General features: G+C 39.2%; 1 protein-coding gene across 1 annotated transcript; it reads left to right on the top strand.

Moving 5' to 3' along the window:
* The first annotated feature begins 6,119 nt into the window (after window positions 1-6,119).
* LOC130927363 (uncharacterized) lies at window positions 6,120-10,814 on the top strand. The gene is made up of 7 exons (XM_057853138.1): window positions 6,120-6,328; window positions 7,542-7,850; window positions 8,533-8,784; window positions 8,868-8,996; window positions 9,279-9,335; window positions 9,731-10,251; window positions 10,344-10,814. Exons 1-7 carry the CDS (start codon window positions 6,280-6,282, stop codon window positions 10,614-10,616), a joined length of 1,590 nt encoding a protein of 529 aa, XP_057709121.1. The 5' UTR covers window positions 6,120-6,279; the 3' UTR covers window positions 10,617-10,814.
* The last annotated feature ends 9,456 nt before the right edge of the window (window positions 10,815-20,270 follow it).

The raw sequence follows: 20,270 nt of genomic DNA on the forward strand, positions 1-20,270 counted from the left end.
TTTTTTGTTGTGTATATATAATATTAATAAGTGTACACTGCTGGCCAAAAGTATTGGCACCTCAGCAATTCTGTCAGATAATGCTTGATTGCAATTACAAATGCTTTGGTAATAATATCTTTCATTTATTTTGTTTGCAATGAAAAAACACAAAAGAGAATGGGGAAAAAAAAAAATCATTATCATTTTACACAAAACCCCAAAAATGGGCCGGACAAAAGTATTGGCACCCTTTGAAAAATCATGTGATGCTTCTCTAATTTGTGTAATTAACAACACCTGTTACTTTCCTGTGGCACATAACAGGTGGTGGCAATAGCTAAATCACACGTGCAGCCAGTTAAATGGATTAAAGTTAACTCAACCTCTGTCCTGTGTCCTTGTGTGAACCAAATTGAGCATGGAGAAAAGAAAGAAGACCAAAGAGTTGTCTGAGGACTTGAGAAGCAAAATTGTTAGGAAGCATGGGCAGTCTCAAGGCTACAAGTCCATCTTCAAAGACCTGAATTTTCCTGTGTCTACCGTGCGCAGTGTCATCAATAAGTGTAAAGCCCATGGCACTGTGACTAACCTCCCTAGATGTCGATGGAAAAGAAAAATTGACGAGAGATTTCAATGAAAGATTGTGCGGATGGTGGATAAATAACCTCGACTAACGTCCAAACAAGTTCAAGCTGTCCTGCAGTCCGAGGGTACAACACTGTCAACCCGTATTATCCGTTGGCTTCTGAATGAAAAGGGACTCCATGGTAAGATACCCAGGAAGACCCCACTTCTGACCCAGAGACATAAAAAAGCCAGGCTGGAGTTTGCCAAAACTCACCTGAGAAAGCCAAAAACGTTTAGGAAGAATGTTCTCTGGTCAGATGAGACAAAAGTAGAGTTATTTGGGAAAAGTCATCAAGATAGAGTTTACAGAAAAAAAAACGAGGCCTTCAAAGAAAAGAACACAGTCCCCACAGTCAAACATGGCGGAGGTTCCCTGATGTGTTGGGGTTGCTTTGCTACCTCTGGCACTGGACTGCTTGACCGTGTGCATGGCATTATGAACGCTGAACACTACCATCACATTGTGCAGCATAATGTAGTTATGATCGCGTCAGCCTTGTGATGTAGCAATCACAGTTGTCTAGGTATTATCCTCCATTTGGAGTGCTTTGTGTTCAAATTTTTTATCTTAGTTGTCTTGGCTTCCTTCTCCATTTCTAGCGTTTTATGCTTGAACTTTTTCTCATCCCGGCATGCCAGTGGGAGAACCTCTGTTTTCTGAATAAATGTTTTTTTGCCTGAAACCCCGCAGCTGAGTCCGCCTCGTCATCTCGGCCTGACAAATGCAATGAGGGCGCGAAAGTTGAGCCGCGATGTAGCAAGGGATTGTCTTGCCCACACATATTTTACAATGGGCAATTAAAATATATATAATGTTTAAATCAAATCAATTAATTGTTGGATCAATTATGGAAAATACATAAATATTAGAATAGTAATAAATAAAATTAGAAATGCAAATTAAAACAAAGCCCTAAGTAATTAAAATATATAATTCTAAATAAAAACAAACAAACAAACAAAATACATCCATTATACATCCACAAAATAATACATACAAACAAATTGTATAAAATTGAAAAAAGAAGAATAAAGATTTTATTTTATTTATTTATTGTTTGTGTTTTGCTGACCTTACATAACTCAACTCTTCATCTGCCGTTGACGGCAATAGACGTCCAACTTTGTTTCTATAGAACGGGGAGGATCGAATGATTGCTTCCAGCCCCTCCCAGTTAGAATGGTTTGAACGTTTATTGTCGTCAATAGGTGTTTTCATTTTCCCTCTTGATCAAACATTTTTCCTCCCTTGTTTTTCCTATTTTGCCATGTTAATAGCAAAAATGAATACAGTATTTCCAACCACTGGGATTTGTCATTTTTTATAATAAGGCAACCAAACAGTCTTTCATCTGGGAGTGAAAACAATCTTTCCTCAAAAGCAGACATTGAACATAGACATTGCAAATTCCGAGGAGAAAATTCGAAAGTGAAACATACTTTGTCACTGTCAACCAGTTCAACCTGCCTGCCACAAAATAGCGTTTAAAAAAATGGGTGGCAATCAGGGGCGGAGTGGGACTCATTTTCAGCCCGGGAATTCCATTTCTCAGACCGGCCCACTTTATATTATTTAAAATGGGGATGTCCCAATCGCATGTTTTTGCACCCGAGTCCGAGTCACCTGATTTTGAGAATCTGCTGATAAGGAGTCCCGATCCAATACCGGAAAAAAATATATATATTTGAACAAAATTCCAAAGTTGTTACAGCGCTTCCTCTTTTTCTGGGAGTTTTGCAAAATATAAAACATGTATATTTTCGTTTCTTTTGGAAATGCCATTGTATTTCTGGATTATTTTGTTAATTTTTAGCTTTTAAAAAAATACAAAAATATATAAATGTACTGCCCAAAACAGTGCGTTTACTTGTGCACTGCCGGATAGCTGGCTAACATTGAATGTCCTCCAATAAAACAAAGACTGTGTCTTTTCCTGTTTTTATATGAAGTCATTCGTTGAAGTTTGTGAAACTGTAAAAAAGATACATGCATGCATTTAACACAACTGCACAATACATGCCGGTATACAAATACTATGTAGACGCCACATTTCACTTGAGCTACAAGCTATAGCTTATAAGCTACAGTATAGGTGAGCTTCCATACAGCAGGACGTATTATAGCTTTTCCCCTTAAACACACAGATAGATATAAAATACTCTCAGACATATAGTTTCCAAGGCAGAAATGTAAGAAAGCCGGCCACCCCTTTTTTTTTTTCCTAATCAATTCAAGTCAATTTCATGCCACTTTGAATACGCCACGCAATTGATGATATTAATTCTAATATTCACTCACTGAACATTACAATCCTACCTCCCTGCTCTGCACCGGTGGTGTGCCCATCACGGCTAATGCTTACTGCTGCATCTCCCTCGTGAGGTGCTACAAGCCAAGTTTCTACAGTTACGTGTTGTCGTCGTATCAAACGGTGCAAGTTGCATTCTTACGACTATGTTGTAATCCTCTGTCGTTTGAGGCCGCGAGATCGTTGCATTAAAAATTTAGCTATTTTTGCCATCTTTTAGCTTCTTTTACGAGTGCTTCTCTCTTTTTAATTCTTATTTTTTTGGGTCCACCCTTTCTCTTTTTATCCATAATCTGAGCACCGAGCTAGTGGCTAATTTGGCTCAAAACAGACTCCGATTAGCGGGCGGAGCAGCATTTCTTATTTTTCATCTGCACACGTCAGGATGCGTCTGGAAAAAAAATATATATATATATACATATATATATATTGTATATAATGTTTTTTTTTTTTTTTTTTTTTTTAATAAAGACAACCTACAGGGACAGTGGTAACAGCATGTTAGTAATACTCACTGTCATAAATCAATACCAAACAAAAAATTATAACAGTATTACAAATGTGTAAAACCCAGACCGGCCCTCCTGGCTGGCTGGCCCACCGGGATTTGTCCCAACCCTCCGGATAAGTCACTGGTGGCAATGGCTCATCTGAAACCTTGACTCATGGAATGAGTCGAGGTTCAAGATAGCAATCATTGTGAATACCATCCTGAATCATCCCCCACTACTAGTTTGTGTGTTTTTCTGTTATTAAAGCATGTTTTGTGAATTTTTATGAAACATTTTAGAACAAATTATTTGCCAACATTCTCTTGAGTGTGTGAACATTTTACAATTTACAGAGCGCTTTGACACAGAAAAAGGTCAATTTTAAGCCTTTCATGCACAAATGGTTTTTTTTTCTCAGAAGTTTTTATTAAATTCATATTGGGCAGTGGTCTTAAACATGTGGCCCACTGGCCAATTGTGGAACAATAATTTGCGGCCTTCGTTTTACATCCATTTGTAGTATTATTGTTGCCCACACGCATTTTGCAATGGGTAACAAAGAAACATATAGCTAATAAATACATAAAAAAAATGAATGAATGAATTGTTGGAACCCTTTTGGGGAAAAAACAATTATTTAAATAGTGATTTAAAAAATGAAAATCAAATCAAAGCCCTGACTGTCAAGTTAAAAAACGAATCATTAGGTAGACATGTATAATATTACCCAAAATAGGGAGCAAAGGCACTCAATTTGGTTGAAAAGCTTACAAGGAGAAAGAGGGTAAACTATCCAGCTTCCGCAATCGTTCTAACTAGCCCCTCCTTCACCTCGCTTTGTATTTGGGATGGCCCTAGCAACAGACAGGCGTCTTGCCCTAAAAGGGAAAAAGTGGAAACCATCTGGTGACACCTCTTGTCGTTGTTTGGCTATGTATGTGCATGTAGGTGGAATTATATACATGTGTGTCTGCACATTTCAGCAAAGCAAAGCTGCTTCTTCTGACCTTGACCAGGCAAGAGGCTTCTTCAAGACAAAACATTCCTTCTTTGTGAACAACAATAATAAACAAAAGCATTTCTTCATTGCGGGCAGCAATTAGCAAAAGTATTTCTTCATTGCGGGCAGCAATTGATAAAAGCAAATATATAATAACAACTTAACAACTATCTCGCCAAATACATTTCATGAAGCAATAGCATTTGGTAAGTAATACACTGCAACAGTACGATTCCTTAAATGTATTGAAGTTGACCTGTGGAACCTAGGCCGGTTTAAACCGGTCAGAATGACAATGCAGTTTTATCAAGAGCTAAAAATGTCTATAGTTATCAATCACTAAAATGTCTCTTACTGCAATCACTCATGGAACATCCTATTATAGCAATCAATACTTTTTAATGAGCCTTCATTGGTAAAAGCAAATATTTAATAACCGTTTATTAATTATCTTATCACTGACCAATAATAATAATAAGGAAAAAATATAAATATAACAAAATTTTAAGTAAATCATAAATTCCAATGTGTGGCCCGTGTATACTCAGCCTCTGGGTATTTTAGTTATTTTTTGTTTTGTGACCTCACATAGCTTAACTCTTTGACTGCCATTGACGGCAACAAACGTCCAATTCATTTCAACTGGGAGGGGCTGGAAGCAGTCGAATGATCCAGGTGCTTTTAAAGGGTGCCATGGATAGAAAGACATGTAGTTCTTTATCGATAAATGTTAGTACGAGTTATAATAATTTGATATTAAAACCCTTCTACATTTTTCGTTTTAATCAAGTTTGTAAAATTATTTTAACTAGTACCTCACTATTGTTGATGTCACAGGATGGTGACGTCAGATGGGCACGCTGCCGAACTTCTACAATGTCACTGTTTAACGACATAAACGTATCGTCAGTTCTGCCCGTCCAATTTGAACCCGAGCAGAACATTAATGAGGACAGCAAAAGAAAAATAAACAGGAAAGACGGGATGAGACGAGTAGTGTTGAAGTGTCAAGTTTGATAGTGACAGCACTCTCCTGCTCTAGTCACAGCGGGAGAGTGCGACGTCAGCAACAATAGTGAGCTACTTGTTAATTTTTTGATTTAAAATTTTACAAATTTTATTAAAACGAAAACAGTAAGAGGGGTTTTAATATCAAATCAAGACAACTCGTACTGACATTTATCTTTTAAGAACTACATATCTTTCTATCCATGGTTCCCTTTAATATCAATTTCCTTTTTTTAGTCAGATATTTTTCCTCTATTGCATTGCTAATTTTTCTGCATTAACTGGAAAAACTTGTATTTTCATGCAAGCACTGAGTTTTGTCTTCTTCATTCATAATACGGCAACCAGTCTTTCACTTAGGAGTGAAAACAATCATTCCTTTCCTCTAAAGTGGATGTTGAACATAAACATTTCAAGTTGTGATTAGTTAAGGGAACGTCCATATCAAGGGTGAAACATACTTTATAGCAGGGGTGGGCAAACCGGTCCTCGAGGGCCGCAGTGGGTCCTGGTCTTTGTTCAAACTTATTCAGCACAGACAGTTTAGCCAATGAGGTATCAGTGGAAACAAGAAGCACCTGACTGAAATCTATTGATTGCACATGTAAGAAATCGGATTGGCGAAAGGCTGTCCTCATGATGGGTATGAACAAAAACCCGCACCCACTGCGGCCCTTTGTGGAATAGTTTGCCAACCCCTGCTTTATAGTCATTGTAAACAAGTCCAACCTGCCAGACACTAACATTTCCAATACGTCACACTCATGGTAACACAGTCTTGTTTGTCTTGAAGCATTCTTACAAGTAAGATTACCGGTATGTTCATTTCCAAACGAGGGGTGATGAAAGTTAATCATCCATAATGGCCTTTTGGAAACTACTGATTTATTTCTTTGTGAATCTGGCTTTAGGTAAGTTCTCTCATAACTTCATTTTATTTTCATTTTTAATCAAAGCTTTTTCGGTAGTCTTAATAAGCTGCAGACTTGATTTTGGCAACCCTTTTAATTTTCGTCTTAGTCTTTCCTCTATGTCCACCTTCAAAAATAATCGTAGCTAATTGTTTCCCAATGCATTCCCCACATTATTTGTTAGGAAACTGTAGTAAAAAAAAAAAAGTTTTAATTAAAAAAAAAATCAACTTCTCTTACTTTTCTTTTTCTGTAGTCGAGAGAAAAAGAAGGAATCCTTTTCAGTTATCTGATTGTAGTCTCGTGTTTTCCCCTTTAAGTAGCGGAATTTAGAGGGTAAGGGATCAATAGAGTTTAAGAAGTTGTACACAAATGGGTCAACGGCTGACTATGGAATAAGACGTGAAGTCCTGAATAAAGTTGAGAAACAATGACAATAACTTACTCAATAACAAAAAACATTTACATTCAAATCATTAACTCAAATCTGTCTGTGACCTGATGAAGCAGAGTTGCTCTAAAACTGAACAGATGTTACATTGACCACACAATTCTTCGGCGTACGACACAGATAATAAGGAAACGCATCAACCTTCCTGTTGTAGCTGATAGACGCCCAATCCATTTGACAGGGAGGGCTTGCAGCGACTGAACAGAGGTTTTGACATCTTGCTTTCATTCCCAGTTAGAGTTGAATTCATATCTTTTTGACAAAATAAATCCAAAAGGAGTACCCTACCTTAAAAAAAAAAATCTTTACATGTGACCCTGTTCTAAGTGTATAACTTGAAAGTAACTGCATATTTTGGGGGGGGGGGGGGGGGGGAACGCTTCCAAAGCAGGAAGTGGTGGGCACTCATTAAACCAAGGTTGTTGGAGAACTTTAAATTAATGTTTTATTTGGAGTCAACAAGGTTTATGTAATGTAATGTAATGTAAGAGATAATTACGACATATTACCACAGTCTAGTTGGTGGCGTTTACTGCCAGCCCAGGTATATGTACACCAGCCATAGGTTTAGAGACTTTTCACTTTTCATTTGGATGAGAAAGAGTCAAAACCTTTGAACAAAAGTGTATATAAGTTGTTTTAGTTGGTAATTTATTGTTATTTTTTAAATTAGATAGTCAATGTTGATGTCAATCAATGGCATCCAGGAGTTAATCCTTGGGTCATGATCACATTTCCCTTTATCTCTGTGTATCTATCCAGCTTCCCCAGGTTCAGCACGGGTTCAGAAGTATGTACTCAAGGGTCAGGAGATCAATGTGCTACCGTCCATCAGTGGAAAACCAGATTCAATTGTCTGGGTACGTGTTCCTGGAGGCATAGACGTGGTATGGTTTAACACGGAAATTGGGAAGGAAGTGAACCCTGCATACAGGAATAGGGTAACGCTGGACGAAAACTCTGCAGAACTCAAAATCAAAAACGCCACATATGAAGACAGCGGGGATTATGACTTAAAGTTGAGAATAAACGAAGAGGATCTTCGTTTTGAGTACACAATTGTGATTATGGGTAGGTTTATCTGAGAATTTACGTATACTTAATTACACAGAAATATTGTTTGCTAAATAATACTTTGTCCAATTCTGGTTTATTTTTACTGCAATTTTACTGATTCTAGGGAAGCGTTTGTGTTTTAAGTACATTTATATGCATTGCTAGCCGTCCCTAAGAGTGTTTTGGTGTACTTAGTGCTGTTTAAATCTATACTGTATTCATTCAGGTTTACAATTCTTATTCTACATGTTTCTCTACAGACAAGGTAACCAAACCTAGTACAGTATGTTATGTCAGATGATTAACACAAAGCAGGTGACACTTTTGTGCAGACGCCAAACACCATCACTTATTAACGTTAAGTGGCATTCAGAGGATATTGAGAGGACTGGCCCATATTTTAAAATTTCTGTCAAAAATGAATATGATGATCAACCAGTTCAAACTGTTGTCTGCCTTTGAGCAAAGCCAGCTGGGATAAGTTAATGTACCCCTTGATCCTAATGAGGATAAGCAGTATTGAAAAAGCATGAATTGTTTTTTGTAGCTTTTTTGTGAGTACTTTGTACAGTATTTTACACTCCAAATCTGTAGAATGGTACAAATTTTCTCACAGCATGTAGACGATCACAGCTGACTATGGACAAGGCTTGGATGCTAGTAGCAATCACAGTTGACATTGTCCGTTTGTTCACAGACAAAGTAGCCAAACCCAGCATATCCTGTGTGATGACCGACGCAAACAATGCAACTCTTGTGTGCTCAGCCAGCTCCAAACATCCTCATCTATTAGTGTTTAACTGGAGTTCAGGTGGAAATGAGTATGAGCATTCTGGACCAAATCTGACAATAAACCTGAGTCAATTTGATGATCGAGTTTATTATTGTAATGTGAGCAACCCTCTGAGCAATGCAACAGCTACGTTCAGTGCCAAAGAATGCTATCTAGGTAATAAAAAATGATGCAACAGTAAGACTTTTAACATGAGTGCACATAGAAGTATTGATTTAAACTTCTGTACTTCTGTGCAGGTTACGCTTCAGATGGTCAAAAAAACATCGACGCCGATAAATCGTCAGTTCCACTAATTGTTGGCCTCATCGCTCCCATTGCGGTCATCATCATCTCTTTAATATACAAGTTCCGAAAAAAACTTAAAGGTATATTTCTACAGAAAGAACAAAAGCCAATACAAAAAGTCAAAAGGCACTGAAAAGGTGCACTATGTCCTTGCAGAATGTTTTGAAAATACCTGTACAAAGAAGTGAAAGTTATTTAAAAGACAGACAAGTACAAGAAAAGATAAGGATAATCAACACTGGTTGAAGAAATCATTTGTGTTTACCGTGCTTCATTTCAGTGGTTTATTATTCTTTATTTTGAACATTGAACCCAAAATAGCACATGCTCTTTTTCATTTTTCCATGTCTATTATATTGCAGCACATTTTCAAAATCAGAAAGCAGAAATGATTTGTAGTGGACCAAGTTCACCAGAAGGTAGGACCCATTTACACTGGTTCCAATCCTATTATGCCAAAGGCAAGCCATAGGAAACCTCTATGTATTGATTTACTATATATCAGCCGCCATTGAGATTGATTTTGTTCTGGAAAAATAGCAACTATTATAGGCCTTTGTCTCCATTCAAATTGGACTTTGTTGGTAGCCCCTAAAGTATCACAATTATCCAGTATTTATCAATGATCAAAAAGTTAGTTTGTTTAGGATATGCAAAATATTGATGTCCAGTGTGTATTGTTTGTTCATGTAAAATATTGGTGCTTAGTGATATGGTTAGGTTGGCCTTTGGATAGTCTATTAAGAACACATCTGAACAGCTAAATGTTTTACCGTTGTGCATACTGATCCATTTTGTATTCATTTCTTCGCAGAGGAAGAGTTATTAGGAAGGAGAATGAGTGACCTACTAAAGGTTCAGCGGTACAATGTCAAGTATCCCAATGCTTTGTGGCTTCTGGATTCTTGTGATAAACTAATGCCGTTTGGTATTACAATTCATGGCTGTATTGATGGAGTGAGTCACCGCATATTGTGGCTGCAAGCAGTCAATACTTATGCTGATCCCATAGTCATTGCGGACTACTTCATAAAAGCGGTGACCCAAATTGAAGGGGCTCCACAGCGACTTCGGGCCAACCCACGTATGGAGAACAAATACATCAGAGATATGCAACATTTTTTGCGAAGAAATCAAAAAGATCAGTATGGAGGGGAACAAAGCTACATTGATAGCACAACCAATGAACAGAGAGAGTCATGGCTGCCAATCCCATGTGAACACAATGTAAATAATTGGACAAATGTTTTTCTAGCTCTAAGAGAAGATGGAGATTTCACAGAGAGTGACTTGGACAAAAAGCTCATCCAGTTTTGTTTCCTCAAACCTATCCAGGTAAATGCAACATAAATGCATGATATACATTTAATTTAACCAACTTTAACATCAGCAAATTGTTTTCATTCAACATTTTTTGTTCCATTTAGGATGAGTTGAATGTGCTTTTAAGAGACTGGAATTCACAGTTGAGGAGAGGGGCAACAAAACGAGGAAAACTCCGATGTGTCACGCAAAAGGATATTGAAGATTGCAAGAAGTTGTTTATCCAAAAAGGGCACAAGCCCCCTAATGAACCAGTACACCAGCATTGCAGACGTCTAATGACTGTAAAAGGCTGGAATGAGCCAGTGGACGTTGACAAAGCTTTAGAGCTGTATACAAAATTTAAAAATGAGATGCCAGTAAAAACTTTCAGCTGATCAGAATACCAGAACTTGTCTCCTTCTTGAGCAGTATGTTTGCGTGACATTCTAGTAATTTTTTAAACATGCAAATAATTGTCAGAACAGATGACAAGCATCAAGCATCTGGAAACGGTGACCAAAACTGAACAAGGTGTAAGCAAATCCACAAGTCTTACGTATTGTAGGAGACAGGTTCAGAAATTAGGGTGGTGCTGGGGGTGTGACTGCATCCGGGCCAAGGCCTCTATGGGGCCCGGAAAGAATTTCCACTTGATTTCCACGCACCCCCCCCCCCGTTATCTCAGATTTTTTGCACAAAAGGCTCTCATACACGTGATGACTGTGTTTTTGCAAGTATTATGTAATACATACTACGTACATATTTACGTGTAGTAAATATGTGCAAAGTAGTGAATATTTTACATTGCATTGATGTTTACACATTCATTTAGTGTTATTCTATTTATTTTTTTCCATTTTGCTACAATGGCAGAAAAATATTATTTAGTATTTCATAAATATGTGTGTATTTTTAAATAATAATAATAATAATAAAAAGTTAAACCAATGCAAACACGTGTTTAAGACCAAGTTGGATCTGATGAAAAATGCCTTGGATTTTCTCGCCATGATTTATTTTGCTCTGTGTGTAGCCGAATCAGAACGGAAAAACTGAAACATGATCTCTTTTTTTTTGTGTTTCCCTTTTAGACTGAATGCAAGAATATATACAGTATATATATATATATATATGTATATATGTATGTATATATGTATATATATGTGTGTGTGTGTGTGTGTGTGTGTATGTATATATATATATTTATATATATATATATATATATATATATATACAGTGATACCTCAGCTCACGAACATAATTGGTTCCCAGAAAGTGTGTGTAAGGCGAAAAGTTTGTCTTCCGAACATTTATTTCCCATAAGAAACCATTAAAATGAGAATAATCCGTTCCCAGGTCCCCATAAAACATAATTTTCTACTAAATAAGCCTTAAAACTACACAAAAATATACCTTATTTTATGTATAATAAATGTGCTATTGTATTATAATTAAAGAAATAAACTGTACTGTAAAATAAAGTCGTTTTATTTACCTTTGTGATGGTAGTTGATGGCTTGATGGAATGGAGTTGGAGGAGGAGGGAGGGAGGGAGTTACTGTTTGGAAGGAGAGTGTTACCCGCAAAGTGCGCAGTTAGCGTAGACTCATGCTACTGGTTGTTAATAAAAGTGCCCACAAAAAGCCATCCGACACCTCTGGGTGTTTGTATGCACGCCGCCACCTTTCTGGAGAGGAAATCGGGCGAACCGAAGACAACCGACGACAACGAGCCAACGTGACTCGCCGGTCCACTTCTCACTACGGTGGGAAGCTGAAAGCACCGCCAATTACCAGTCGAGGGCGAATTGGTAACACGAGTCACCTTCCATAAGGACTGTAGGTAACTCTTTTTCGGTCCCATAATAGCAAAAGTACACTCATTATGGTCCAAAATGTCTATCAAACACAAACCACGCCCGCACTCAACGAAAGGGAGGGGACGAACTGGGACGCCGTGAGCGTGCGTCAGCTTCTCGTGGCGCTGTTCGACCGCGTGGTTTGGTTCGTCTGCCGAAAACTAGTTCGTCAGCAGAGACAATATGCTCGCGAATTTAATGTTCTTGAGGCGAAAAGTTCGTGAGCTTAAGCGTTCGTGAGCTGAGGTATCACTGTATATATATAGATAGATATGTGGCGGAAAACACTCAGGTGTCTTGAAGTTCCCCCCAATTTGGCCAAATTTCAAAATTGTCCGATATGCATGTGTGATATATCATTGGAAAGCTTAAAACCTCAATTTTCTGGGGGAAGAAAAATTATGAACTGGAGGGCATTTAAAAAACAAACAAACTGCAAAACCCTATCTGGAGGTGAGAGCACGCGAGAGCAGAATTACATACGCCATAACTTTAGGCAAGGAAAGGCAAATTTATTTACTGTATATAGCACAATTCAACACAAGGCAGTTCAAAGAGCTTTACATCACATGAAGATCATAAAAATCACATTTAAATCAATACAACGTAAAAAGCAAGACAATCAAAATAGGAAATAAAATTATACCTAAAAATCACATTTAATCACAAATAGAATAAAAATAAAACAAAAACTACTACTACTACTAATAATTGAAATCAGCAATGGAGATAAGCACAAGAGGAATAGAAAGCAAGTAGACTGAAATATATAGACAGTTATGGATATGCAGTGCTAAACAAAAGTGTTTTTAGCCCTGATATAAAGGAGCTAACAGTTTTAGCATACTTCAGACGTCCAGGTAACTTGTTCCAGAGGTGAGGAGCATAATAACTAAATGCTGCCTCACCCTGCTTGGTTCTTGTTCTTGGAACATGCAGGAGACCGGTTCCAGACGACCTTAAGGGGTCTAGATGTCTCATAGGAATCTAACAAATCAAGCATGTATTATGGTCCAAGGCCATTAAGTGTTTTGTAGATGAGCAGTAGTATTTTATAGTCTATCCTTTGACTCACTGGAAGGCAGTGTAGCTATTTCAAAACCGGTGTAATGTGGTCCAGCTTCCTTGTATTTGTGAAGACTCTGGCTGCAGCATTCTGTACTAGCTGCAGCTTCCTGACTGATTTTTTATCAAGACCCGTAAATATACCGTTGCAATAGTCCAATCTGCTGAAAATGAATGCATGCATAAGTTTTTCCATGTCTTGTTGAGTCAGAAGCCCCTTAATTTATACTTAATTACTATATATAAATACTTATATATAAGTATAGATATACTTTATACTTAAGTTTACTTAATAAACTTTAACAATATGTTATCGCGTACTTACCTTGTTTCGATCCAAAACTCCATGTAGCATGTATCACTGAGTGTCAAGACACAGCTGTGAATGGTCACAGCTGGATTTTTTGGTGATTGTATGGGTGAAACAAGGTAATATAACAAGGGTCGCGATGCAGAAATCGCAGACATCAAGGAGTGGTCGAGATTTTATTTTTCATTCATTTACCCTTTTAAACTTTTTTTTTCCAATTTCTTTTGGGATCAATTATTTATTCTCTAACATATCGGAAAAATGCGACAGTAACAAAAAAAATTCAATTAAGCGATAGTTATGAGGTAGATATCCGTGACTTTTTTTACTGACACCATTTTTTTCATTTTGACGTCATTTGTTTGGAAGTTTAAAACGTGCGAGTGAATAATTTTTTAAAGTATTTTTTTTTTAATGAAATATTATACATCAATTAATGATTCTAAGCTAAAAATGAAAGACATTTTGAATAAGAAATTAATTACCTTAATTAATTACCTTCGTTTTATGACTGGGTTGAAACAAAAATGGTTGTGCGACGTCTGTAAACGGTGGTTTCCAAGGTAAAACGGACAAATTAAAAATAGTTCGGGGGCTTTAAAAATAGTTCGGGGGCTTAATGCGCCATGAATCTGCTATGAAACACAACAATCATTTCGGCTTAAAATACAGCAGTTTCTTTTAAAGAAGAGTGCAAGAGCAGAAACTGCTTTTTCAGTCTTGTCTGTGTTTTCTGCCATATATGTGTATATATATATCAGGGGTCGCGTTAACCGAATATTTTCCGTCGTTGACCGGTTTTTTTAAACGGTGACGGAAAAAACTGAAGTCCGTCCGTCATTTTGACAGGTTGCAATTCACACCCCAGACCACAGGGTGGCATATTAATTAGCTATTGTCTCTCTTAATGCATGACGTCGTTGGCTATTCTGTCAGAATATTGTAGCGTCACCGTGGTCTGGCGGCAGCACCGTGATTGACACATCAACGCGAGGTTCTTATTGGTGCACCCGGTGTGCCAGCGCGTCATCCAATTGGTGGACAGATTGTCGCCTGTGTATAGACAAGTTTCCGAGGTACTTCCGGTTTACTTCCTTATGTCTTCCTTCTCCTTCCGTTTCCGCCTGTTTACCGTTTAAGTCAATGGCGGTGGAATCAAAGTTGGAAGGTCTTTATACAAGATCCCGGGAATGTTATTTTGATGTAGGCGGGTGGAGAACCAAGCCAAGGCCTCCATGCTTCGTACCATGTCGATTTCCAAACCATGGGTGCTCGTACTCGTCATACAGGTGGGAGGGAAGGAGATGTACAAAACTGACAGCTCCTGCAGTCATGCCCCCGCTGTTATGGAAGGTAATGTGCTCTAAAAATACGAAACCTAAAATCTGGCGCATGAAACGACTTGTTGCCTTTGCTATTGATATTACGATGATGATTGTAATTACGAAGTTTTATCATTTTTACAACAACTAGCTTTTGCTACTGCTGCTAGCCGCCTGTTGCTAATCGTGTTTGAATGCACCGCATGAATCCAAGTGTTACAAGTTTTTATTCGTTTGTTTACAGCTGGGAAATGCTGTTATAAAAGAGAAGACAACTTGACTTGTACGTTGAAGGACATATATCGAACATATATCGTTTGCGTTCCACAATGATGATGACAGCTCGACTCCCGGGAGAGGCCGAGAGAGGCAGGAATTGTGACAGACGGTGGTTCGCCTAGATCGCCGTGATCCAACTACGAACTTGTGAACGGTAGCGTCTTTAAATATATGCTATTGGAGCTGGAATTACCGAGGACGGGAAAAAAAGCACATCTAAATGCCGCCGAGGGCCTCCGTGATGTCGCTATTTGTTCACGAGGCTCCGGAGCTCTGCGGTCTGATATCACATTCTCGTATGCTATTTTTGCAATACTTTTATAAATGTGATTTATTGACCTGTTTTGGAGTGCACCAATCGTTTTAAATAAAACAAGAAATTGAATCATGTCTAAATGTTTTATTGCGATCAATGCCTGCAATAAAAAAAAAGAATGACATACTATTTGTGTTTACATCATATGTACATAACCTTGTAGCATTTCCTTGTAACAAAACAATCCATGTCAGCCCTTCTGCAGTCGGCAAATGTAATATAACTTGTAATTTCACCACATTTTGGTCACCAATGGCCGTAGTATCAATCCATTCCTCACGTTAACACAGGCTGACCGTTGTTAATAATTTTGTCCACGAATGATCAACGAAGTGACACGAACTGCCATCCAATCTCATCTACGTGTCATTTAGTTCGTGCTGAATCAATTTTTGAAGATTCCATGGGTTGCTCTGGCTTGATTTCGTAGTTTATCGTCGTCAATACACTGCTAATACACTGCTACTCGACCGGACCGGAAGTGCGAAGCAGACATTTTCCAAGATGGCGGCGCCCGTATTTCGCTCAGGAAACTTGTCTATAGACCCCAATCACATGACGTCACAACTCCGCCCCCTGACTGGAGCAGCCATATTGTCCGTCAGCTCGTCGTGTTTACACATTACCGCTACGTACATGCCTCCTAGTACGGCGTGTTTTTCTGCTCGTTAACATTAATAATCAAAATGGCGAAGAAGTGTGTGGCGGTTGGTTGCAGTAACAGAGAAGATAGACGGAGAGACTTGAAGTTCTACCGTATTCTGAGAGACCCGAAGAGGAGAGCGAGATGAACTGCTGTAATTCGACAAGAAATCTGGGCACCAAACGATCCACAGACTATGTAGTAGTCATTTTATATCTGGTAAGATGCATTTAATATATATTTAAAAGATTTTGGGCTGACAACCACAATTAAGATCATTGTGTGACGCTGGTGATTGGGGTCTATATAGTTGCCTCTTTTTCTTTGGGAGTGGAGTTGTTTTGTTGGTGTTGGCGGTAAGCAGAGTAAGAAAGGGGGAGAAAAATAGGAGAGGAGGAGCATGCTGTGACGTCGTTAGTCTCGCGAGACTCCGTAGACGCATGACGCAATCAACTGGCTAGGCTAGCAAGTAACTTTGCTCAAGAAGACTTCAACTAATTTTTCCCTTAAAATTTTCACGATCGTGATTTACCTTTTTTCTCCGACTCCGCCACACATCAAGGAAACGCCATGGCAACATCCAGTCAACGCAGTGATCTCCCGGCGAAGCGTAAAAATGCAGATTCTATTGATTCGGCTACATCGACCGACGATCTGTTGTTAGCAAGCCCACCCGAATACACAAAGTCACTTAGCGAGGGAATTGGATCAATCAATAAGAAAATATCGATAGCATTAGAAATCCTTCAAGCCGAGATTAAAGAGTTAAAAGAAAGCCTCGTGTTTACTCAGCAGGAGGTAGTATATCTCAAGTCGCAAAACGATATCCTTAAAGGCGCCTTCGAGTCGACGACAGGTCTATTAGAATCCCTGAAAAAAGAGAACAAGATAATGAAAGAATCTATTTTGGACCTTCAATCAAGGAGCATGAGGGACAATTTAATTTTCTCTGGCATCGAAGAAAACACAGTAGACAAACCAGAAGCCCTCGTTAAGTCATTTATGGCAACATCTCTCAAGCTGCCCAAGGAAATGGTGGATTCGATCAAGTTTGCGAGGGTACACCGTCTTGGGAAGCCAAGAGGAAGCGGTCCGCGTCCAATAATCGCCAAGTTCGAGCTCTACCAGCAGAAAGTACTGGTGAAATCCAAAGGAAGAGAATTATAAGGAACAAGATTCGGTATGAATGATCATTTCCCGCGCGAGATCAACGAAAGACAGAAAATCCTCTATCCAATTCTGAAGCGGTCCAGAGCAGAGGGCAAACGTGCAAATATCACGCTTGACAAACTTTTCATTGATGGTCAACTATACCGAGACCAAGTGCTCAGCCCATGGCTATTCTGACCGATAAGTAATGCCTAAATATTTCTATTATGCATACAATGCTGAATGTAGCTGTCTTGATTTAAGCAAGACATATGTATAGATTAGGGATGCTTAATATTTAGTTTGCTATTCCTAAACACTTCCAGTATGCATATAATGCTGAATTAAATTGTTATGGGTTGATTAAGGCACATATGTAGATTAGGGCTGCATGATAACTATTTTGTCTGTACCTTCGAAACACTTCCAGTTCGTATATAATGCTGAATTAAGTGGTTTTTTGTTTGAGCAAGGCACATGTGTAGATTAGGATTGCATGATAATCACTTTGTCTGTACTTCCTAAACACTTCCAATATGTACACAATGCCGTATTAAGTCGATTTTATTTCAACAATGCACACGAACAGATCAAGGTTGCATGATAATCACTTAGTCTTTAAGAGTCACGCATGTCTCACACTACACATTTCTGTACTGGCGCTCATATCTTTTCTTTTTCTGGGTTATTTGTCTCACCTTTTCCACACCGCTGTTTTCAAACACACACTAAGTACACGCTTTAAAATTGTAATGTTTAGTGATGATGCTACCCATGTATTTAATCCTTCTAACAACGTCTTAATGTCGTGTGAATTATGCCAAGCGGTTTACAAAAAATTGCATTCATTTCTATTAGAATTTGATTTATTACATACTCGTATGGCTTCTAATGAATGTGAATGGTTGATGACACTCAGGACCAAATATTATAACACACATCCTGAGATCATTACTTTCCTTAAGATACTTAGAAATATCCGCATATGACATATATAAATTTTGTTTCATTTAATGTGAATGGCTTCCGATCGCAGGCAAAGAGAACTAAAATTATGGAATACATCACCAAATTAAAGGCAGACCTCTTCTTCATGCAAGAATCACATCTAGCCAAATCCGAAGAGAAATATCTTAAACACTCAAATTTTAACTTGATGTATTCAGCCAGCTATAACAGCAGACAAAGAGGAGTATCAATATTAATAAATAAAAGAATCTCATACACATTAAATAGTGCAATTGCAGACCCGGAAGGTAGATTCATAATAGTACATGCTACCATAAGTAATAAACTGTTCACATTAGTGAACATATATGCCCCAAACAACAAGGATACACAGTTCTTCCACAATATCTTTGGTAAACTGAGTGACATGTCAGTGAACTCAACAATTATTATAGGAGGGGACTTTAACACTACACTTGATCCATGTATAGATAGCTCCAATTATAAACTCACTAAACAGTCACAAACTGCAAGAACCATTAGGAAATATATGGACGATTTTGGCTTAAGTGACGTCTGGAGAGCAAAACATTTAACAAAAAGGGAATATACCTTTCAATCCCTAGCCCATGGTTCGTGCTCAAGAATCGATTTTTTTCTAGCGAATAATTCCGCTATTAATAATATTTCTGTCACGCCTGGGTGAGGGTTGTCATGTGTTGGTATTTTCTCTTCCTGCCTTATTTTGAAGAATCACTCACCCTTCCTGCCGTCTCACCTGTCACTGATTATGATTACCTATTGTTCCCACCTGTGCCCCATTCCTCATGTGCTTAAATTGTTTGTCACTCCCTAGTCTTGTGCCAAAGTGTCTTCGTCCTTCGTCTTCACTACAGCCCATATTCATAGTCCAAGACATTCTACGTTGTGAGTTTATTCATAGTATTCAACAGTTTGTTTTTTATGCTTAATGCAAAGTCCTTTGTTATAGTATTCTACTCCAGTGCGTTTTTTTGCCTGGCTCTCTTGTTTCCCGTTTGTACCATTTTATTTCATAGCTTGTTATTTCCTCCTTCTGGAGCGCCCTCAGTTTGTTACTGCTTCTGATTATTTGTGTTCATTAAAAGACTGAATTCTGCATTTGAGTCCGCTCCATTCCGTCCAAGTGTGACATTACACTTTGGCCATAATGGACTCAGCGGAATTCGCCAAGCTTTGCGCTTCGCTCCAGGGCCACGACAACAGACTCAACCGTCAGGAGCAGTTCCAGACGGCCATGGCCACCCAGTTGATCCAGCTCACAGCTCAACTGACCGACCTGGCGAGTAGGCTTCAGCCCTTCACTTCACCTCCTGCGGCAGCTGCTGTCCCCTCGCCAGCTTTTTCCACTCACTCTGGGGGAGGTCCTCAGTTGCCGCCACCTCAGCATTTCTCTGGAGAGGCTGGTACCAGTAAAACATTCATTACTGATTGTACGCTACGTTTTGACTGTTCTCCGGGCGAGTTCAGCTCGGACCGAGCTAAAATCGCGTACATGGTCACTCACATGACTGACCGAGCCCGGGCATGGGCGATGGCTGAGTGGGAGCGCGACTCTCCAATTTGTTACTCACTCACTGTTTTCAGAGAAGCCCTAATCAGGACGTTCGACCCTGTCTGCACCGAACGGGCTCGAGCGCGGGAACTGGGAAACTTGATGCAAGGCAGCCGCTCAGTCAATGACTATGCCATCCAGTTCCGCACCCTGGCCGCAGGAAGCGGTTGGGGGCACATGGCTCTCTACGACACCTTTCTGAAGGGGCTTTCCGTTCCTATCCGGGAGCAGCTCATTCCCCTGGATCTACCAGATGACCTCGACTCCCTCATTTCCTTAGCCATTCGAACAGACCATCGCGTGCAGGAGCTCCAGAGGGTCCAACCAAACCACTCCGAGAGGCCCCCTCCCCGGACATCTGAGAGTCCCGAGATGCGTCACCCTTCTCTGCATCATGGCGCACTGCAACCAGTAGACGTCGAACCCATGCAGCTAGGGCCAACTGGTCTTTCCAAAGAGGAGCGCAAGCGCCGCCAACTAGAGAGAAGGTGCTTCTACTGCGGGGCCTCAGGACACCTTGTAGCTGCCTGTCCCTCTCGCCCCGACCAACCAGGTGAACCACGAC

This window comes from Corythoichthys intestinalis, chromosome 12, assembly GCF_030265065.1.
Source record: "Corythoichthys intestinalis isolate RoL2023-P3 chromosome 12, ASM3026506v1, whole genome shotgun sequence".
Classification (NCBI taxonomy): Eukaryota; Metazoa; Chordata; class Actinopteri; order Syngnathiformes; family Syngnathidae; genus Corythoichthys; species Corythoichthys intestinalis.